Below are 7,049 nucleotides of genomic sequence, written 5' to 3'. Positions count from 1 at the left end.
ACAGCCACTGGGTAACTGAGAGTGAGGAACTAGGAAAGGTGAGTTTTTACCTACCAAACTAGACCTAAATATTCTTTCTGTCTCTTACTGTCCCACAAAGGTCAAAGATTGTTAAACTGCTATTCGAGTGACACAAAAAAATTATATTCCTTTTAACAATCAGTAAACACAGGAAAGGAGGGAGACAGGTGAAGTATCAAGCCCCTGATCACAACCCAGTGTGGAACTCTCTCCTAGCAACAAAATGATCTGCAGTGGTGGACATCCTGGGAGCCACCTCTTTTTTTTCACCCTGTTCAACATATAGCTCAATGGGGTTTTTTTTATAACATAAGTATACATAATAACATTAAAGAAAATGTAGCCACAGCAGTACACTTACCATTCAAACCTTTCACAGGTGATACTAAGCTAAACAAACGTAGAAGAGGTTCTACGTAGGCTTCAGTTATCTTTTGTTGTCTTTAAACCCAATGAATAATTCATTACACTGCTGCTGCTATAGACACACTCACAGTTTTGGGCACTTATACAATCATTAGGGTAAGAGTGGAACAGCATACATTCCTCAGACTGCAACAGTCCACCAACCTCACTCAGATGACATTTGTCTTGTGAACACAATCAAATTCGCCTGGATAGAGGAGCAGACATCGGGGTTATTTAAACACGGCCAGCGGTCCTGGAAGAGGACTCCTTCTCCCGACTACAGGTGCACACCAAACCGTTGAATTCTTTGTTGTAATAAATGTAGTGGGTTATTTTTGTTGTCGCTATCTTTGCTTTGCTGTTGTCCTTCTTGTAGGCTGTAACCCTGTAAACAGAGTAGCCTCTAGTGCTGGAAGATCTAGGCTTTATTTTTTTGTTGTTGTTGCCTTAGTTTTTGGAGGATGTAAGAAGGTGGGTGCCAGCTGTTTTCTTCTCTTTGTTTGATTCTGGGTTTTTTTTGTTTGTTTGTTTGTTTGTTTGTTTGTTTGTTTGTTTGTTTGGTAGAAAGGGAGTTCTGTGGAGGGGTAGTTCTGTGGCTTTACTTTAAATTTATTTTATGACCAGGTAATGTATTTTGGTGGGGTCTCGGTTAGCTGCTGTTTTGTGTGTTATTTTGGCCTTGCCCCCTCCCGAAGCTACATCTTGCCTCCCTTTTCTTTTGTATTGTTGCATTTTCAAATAAACTTTCTTTTGTTAGTCAAAACTGCCATTCCTGTCAGTGCTGCAGTCGGCAGACGGGACTCCCACTTTATTATTATTATTATTATTTTTCTTATTAATCGTTATGCCCTAACCCTAGACTGGGGCATAACAGATGTTTTTGGTCACTTCCAAGGAGTTTTCCTTTCTTTTCTTTTTAAATTTTGATATTTTAACTAATTTCAGTTTATTTAAATTATAGTATGGGGGACTACGAGGACTCAACAGCGTTCCTAGGTGAATGGGGACTGTTTCAACTGCCGATTTTCATCCTACTGAGCCTCAGCAGTGTTCCCAGCGCCTATGTGGGCATGGCTACGGTCTTTGTTGCTGATATCCCACCTCACCACTGTAAGATACCCCATCTGAATTCCAGCTATGGTAGTCTGAACCTCAATCTGTCCATTCCTCCTGAGGAGGTGAGAGGAAAAATCATCTTGAGTAGGTGTCATCGGTACAAGGAAGTTAATGTCTCTAATGGAAGATTTGGGAATGAGACGGAGAGCTGCCTGGATGGATGGGACTTCAGCAAGGAGAGATATATATCTACAATTGTTACAGAGGTGATGGCCACATCAAGTTGTGTGCTTCTTCTCTTCTGAAGCTTACTTTTGGCACTTTCTCTTTTAATGTGTCCCCAGATAAGGTAGAACTAAAGTGAACCTTTATGGTTACTGGAGGATCCTCTTTTTAAGACATTCTCAGTAGATTATTTTGTTATTTACTTTGTGTAACTCCTTGAGTTATGCACAATGGTTACAATAGTTCGATAAGTTTCTTCACTTGTTCCAGTTTTATGGATGTTGCCATTTCACTTTTGAAGATCAGTAAATAGTATGAGATGCCAAGTATGTCACATTTCTATCTAACGTTGTACAGAATAACCACACCTGGAGTTGTATATTTTCCCCAAAAATATATTGCTCCAAATTTCCCTTCCAGTTATGAAGTTACAGCTTTACCAGAGGCTGACTAAAGAGTAACACTTGCAGATGCCAAGAAACATCCAGATGATAGCACAGTGTCACAAATCATGCTGTATATGTACATATACGGATAGTAGATACCTCACCCTTGTGCCCCATATGCATCTAAAGTAAAGGAATATGCCATGTGTCATGAGTAGTGCTTCAGTTTTTGACCAGTTCTTCAAATTCAGGGCAGGTTCTCAGCAATACTCTGTCTCAACCATTCAGAGGTGTGTTCACAAAATCTAAATTATGTTTCTCCAGTTCTGTGAGAAATACACAGCAATTGTAAGAAATTGTTTCAATAGCTTAGCGACAGCTCTCTTGTATAAACATCAAGTATGCACTTTCCCACCAATACTTCTTAGAAATATTGATTTACCACTGCAGGTAACGAGTTACCTATTTTTCTGTCTTCATGTACTTTCAGTGGAATCTGGTGTGTGATGATGCTTGGAAAGCACCTTTTACTGTAACAGTGTTCTTTTTTGGAGTACTGATTGGATCTTTCATATCTGGAGTCATTTCTGACAGGCAAGTACTGTGTTTCCTCTACTCCTCTCCTTTTGGTGTATCTCCCTAAAACTCTTATCGGCCAGAGAATTCATCACATGTTTCTCTCACACAGGTATGGGAGAAAGGTCATTTTCTTTACCGCAATGGCAGTCCGGACCATTTTTAGTCTGGTTCAGGCTGCTTCCAACAGCTGGGAAATGTTCTGTGTGCTGTATTTTATTGTTGGAATGGCAGATATTTCTAACTATTGTAGTGCCTTCATCCTGGGTGAGTCAACTATCTAGGTTCATACATTTTTACTGCTGCTCTAAGTGGGCAGGTCTAATCAACTACCATGAAATTACCATTAAAAAAGTTTTTTTATTGGTTGGTATGGAACTGATTTGAAAGTCACTTAATGATGTTTTCATGCTCTTTGAAATATGACTCATTTGGGAAGCTCAAAATTTCCTTGAAGAAACATTCACAGCTATGTTTCTTTTCTATAACTTTTTTGCCAAAACTGAAAATTAATCATGAATGTTGTTGTTGTTGTTTTCAGGCTGTGAAATTCTCAGCAAGTCATCACGAATCACCTTTGCCATTATTGGTGTGTGCATGTCCTATGCTACTGGTTATATGCTTCTCCCACTTTTTGCCTACTACATTCGGAACTGGAGGATTCTTCTGACAGCCCTAGCCATCCCAGGATTTCTTTATATCCCCACGTGGTGGTGAGTGGATTTGACAGGATCGGACAACTTGTAACTAATTTTCACATCATACTGTCAGTACTGTCATGATCCTGTCAAATTATTTTTTCTTCAACAGAAATTGAACTTACTTAACCAAAAAAAACCAAAACAAATCTGGCATGGTGATTACAGAGGCTTAGTGATCTGTGAACTGTAAGACATGAATTGAATGATTGAGAATGAAAGCCTCACTGATGACCTGTAAGTGCTGTTGTATGAATATGTCAGGTACATCCCAGAATCACCCCGCTGGCTCCTGTCCCAGGGGAGGGCGGAGGAGGCGGAAGCCATCATTCGAGCTGCAGCTAAGATGAATGGGGTCACTCCTCCAGAAGTCATATTCAAACAAAGTGACTGTGACCAGGTACTGGTGATTATATTTCAAATGTTGACAATTAATGGATACAGGCCTTGTTGTAAGTGAATACATGAAATTATTTTGTAATGATACGTGGTTTAATTTCTGTGATCACTCGTCTTACATGATCTTTGTTATGCATGAGGATAGGGGATTTTTGGCAGATGTAAATTACTCCCTGGAGTAATTTGACTGGGTCTGTAGCGTGACAGAAAAAGGTGGATATTAGGAGGGGAGAGTCTTTGCCACTTTTGTCTCTTACTAGACAAACATTGATTAGCGCATGTATCACAAAGTAAAGAGTCTCTCCTCCAATTGCCACACCGCAGGTCTCCAAGAATTGGGAATTGGTTAGTTATGTAACTAGTCTTACTGTAAATTATATTTTACAAAACTTTTTTTTCACAGGAAAAAAATGATCAGGCAAGGAAAGTACACTACTCTTGGACCGATCTTCTCAAAACAACAAATATAAGAAACATTACCATCCTCAACATGATCATCTGGTAAATTGTCACAATGAATTGTCATTTTGTTTTGGTGCAACCCTTATTATTATTCTGATTTTAATTACACAGGATCCACGGTTTTGTTTTATATCTGGATTATATGCTTTGTGGCATGAAGCCTACACTTATCACTGATGTTCTTCAGGAAATACACAACTCCACAATGTGAAATTTAGACTTCACTGCCTTGCACAGACCTCATGATCACTCCCCCTTTTATCTTGAACAGGATAGTCATCTCCATGACTTATTACGGACTCTCTTTCAACACTCCAAACATGGATGGTGATCCCTACCTTAACTGTCTCATAGCTGCAGCGTCAGAGGCTGTGGGCTACAGCTTAACGTGGTTCTTTGTTCGCTACACGACTCGCCGATTCACATTGTCCTTTAGTCTTCTGTTGTGCGGGGCACTGCTGCTCCTCATCAGATTTATTCCTGAAGGTATTTCTCAAACTGAATGTATTTATATGCTCTTTTTATTAGTTATACATATCCTCTCCTACAGACACTGTGTGTTCTTTGTCTCTAGCGGAACAGCTACACAGTCCAAAGAAAAATACTAATAATTGATAAGTTATGCTGAATTCTCATAGGATAATGTGACTTCGGTTGTACCTTAGTTGAAATAATGCTAAATGGGGTATTAAAAAAACAGGACTCTGTATCACTTGCAAAAGTGACCATCTGACACACAGGTGCTATGGATGGAATAGGCTACATTCACACTACAGCTAAAACCGACTCCATTTTATTTCATGTGTCACACAAATGCATACAACAATATAAATAACAGGGGAAAGAAATGAATTCCCACTCTGACTTGGGATGTCTATAGGAGTAGAAGCATCGTTTAGTAGGCTCACAGTCAGACAAGATGACTCTGAGGATTTTGGGGAGATACAGGTGAAACTGGTATGGCAGGCCCATAGAAAAGTGCATGAGAGAACAAAGCCAGGGCCAGGGGGGACAAATGGCACAGGTGGACATAGAAACAATACCAACAACCACAAAAAAAATCTTCCCTCACAAGACAATGAAGTCTACTTGAGGTTGGACTTGTTCTGGCTGCTGTTGATTAATGTTCTACACGTGTCTATGTCTTTAACAGCCCTCTTATTTTCTTTCCCACAGAGCTCAATGTGCTGATTCTCACTCTGATAATGACAGGAAAATCAGGGGTGTCAGGGGCCTTTGCATTTGTGTATCTTTATGCCACTGAGCTTTTTCCCACTGTGGTCAGGAACATGGGCCTGGGAGCCACCTCCATGGCTTCACGCATTGGCAGCCTTTGTTCTCCATACATAGCCTACATTGGTAAGCACCCGCTGAACACGTGAACATCCACTGGATCAGTTATTTGACCATGGGCACTATTTTCACTAAGCAGCAAACAAATCAAGGGAAACTATTGGGGTATAAAAAGCAGTGCAGACACACAACACAAGACAAACCCATCAATGTTTGGCCTGTCATTTAAACTGCTGAGTAAAAACTGAGCCCTGTAGGTCAGCTATTGTTGGCATGTAACTACGGTATTATTATAATTATTATGACTGTTATGACTATTATTATTATTATTATTACATTTGTGTTTTTTTTTTCCAGTGTCGTTGACATTTTTTTCATTTGCTTTCATTGATCTGAAAAACTAATGCAATTTACTTCTTTTTCTGCTTTCATGAATACAATTGTAATTTTTTTTTTTAACGATTTGAAGGAACATACAATAAGATACTGCCCTATATCCTTATGGGTGGTATCACTATCATCACTGGAGTTCTGAGCTTGTTGCTGCCAGAAACAAAAGACGAAGAGCTGCCTGAATTGATCAGCCAAGTCAAGCCACTGAAATTGTAAGGCAGTAAATCCAATGGTATATTTCTAATATTTTATCTCAGAGTCACAGATATGCTCTCACGTACATGCATTTCATTTTTTCCTCATAGGATTTGCAGGAACCAAAGGCAACATGCAATTGACTGTATTCCAATGGGATGCTCACCAGTTGAGAGTGAAGACGTTGAGACACTAAATTAACTTGTTCATTTGTTGTTCAAAGCAACACTGAGGCCAGCATGATCCGATTTGCTGACCAGTTTGCTTTTCCCAGATCAGTTTTACCAAATGCCTGCAGCTTTCCACTTCATACTGAGACTTAGTGCTGTGGCTCTAAGGGATTCGCAGGGATTGAGTCACTAAATGTAACCCATCAAACCATCTGCTGTTTTTTCATGTCCTAGGGGACTGACATTACTTATTTGGCCACATAAACGAAGAATGTGATTGGGTTTATTTTGTTTTATTTTGCTTTTCCAGTTTAAAAAGTTAGCAATAAGAATTATAGTCATTCATTGAATATTATATGCATAGCAAAATTTCTCACACTGAATGTATTTATATGCTCTTTGTTGTTTGTTTTATGGGACATTAGCAGGAGGCAGTGAATTAGAATAATAAATATGTATGCTGCCAAAAAAGAAAAAATAGTTTCAAAAGAGAACATCCACCACACATTTAGAAACTGTCCAATGGAAAACTGCCAACTGAAATAAGGAGGTATTTTTTGGCTACCTCCTTAACACATGTATATAATTTAACATCAACATGACCTAAGCTGCAAAAACAAATCTTGTGATATTTTATTCATTCATTTGCTTTCTTTCACAATGAACTTGTATAGAAAATACTGATTGCATTGGTTTTGAATTTTAAGGACAATTCTGGTTAAATTGCACACCAGGTAAAATGGCACCTTATTTGAGACAACTGATGT

At 39.0% G+C, this 7,049-nt stretch overlaps 1 protein-coding gene across 1 annotated transcript; it reads left to right on the top strand.

Moving 5' to 3' along the window:
• The first annotated feature begins 1,391 nt into the window (after positions 1-1,391).
• LOC115805041 (solute carrier family 22 member 5-like) lies at positions 1,392-6,133 on the top strand. Its single transcript, XM_030765525.1, has 9 exons — positions 1,392-1,751; positions 2,587-2,690; positions 2,785-2,939; positions 3,214-3,385; positions 3,635-3,776; positions 4,173-4,270; positions 4,503-4,717; positions 5,408-5,590; positions 5,994-6,133. Exons 1-9 carry the CDS (start codon positions 1,392-1,394, stop codon positions 6,131-6,133), a joined length of 1,569 nt encoding a protein of 522 aa, XP_030621385.1.
• The last annotated feature ends 916 nt before the right edge of the window (positions 6,134-7,049 follow it).

Source organism: Chanos chanos, chromosome 2 (genome assembly GCF_902362185.1).
Source record: "Chanos chanos chromosome 2, fChaCha1.1, whole genome shotgun sequence".
NCBI lineage: Eukaryota > Metazoa > Chordata > Actinopteri > Gonorynchiformes > Chanidae > Chanos > Chanos chanos.
The sequence above is the reverse complement of the archived record's forward strand: the minus strand, read 5'-3'. Positions and strand labels throughout refer to the sequence as shown.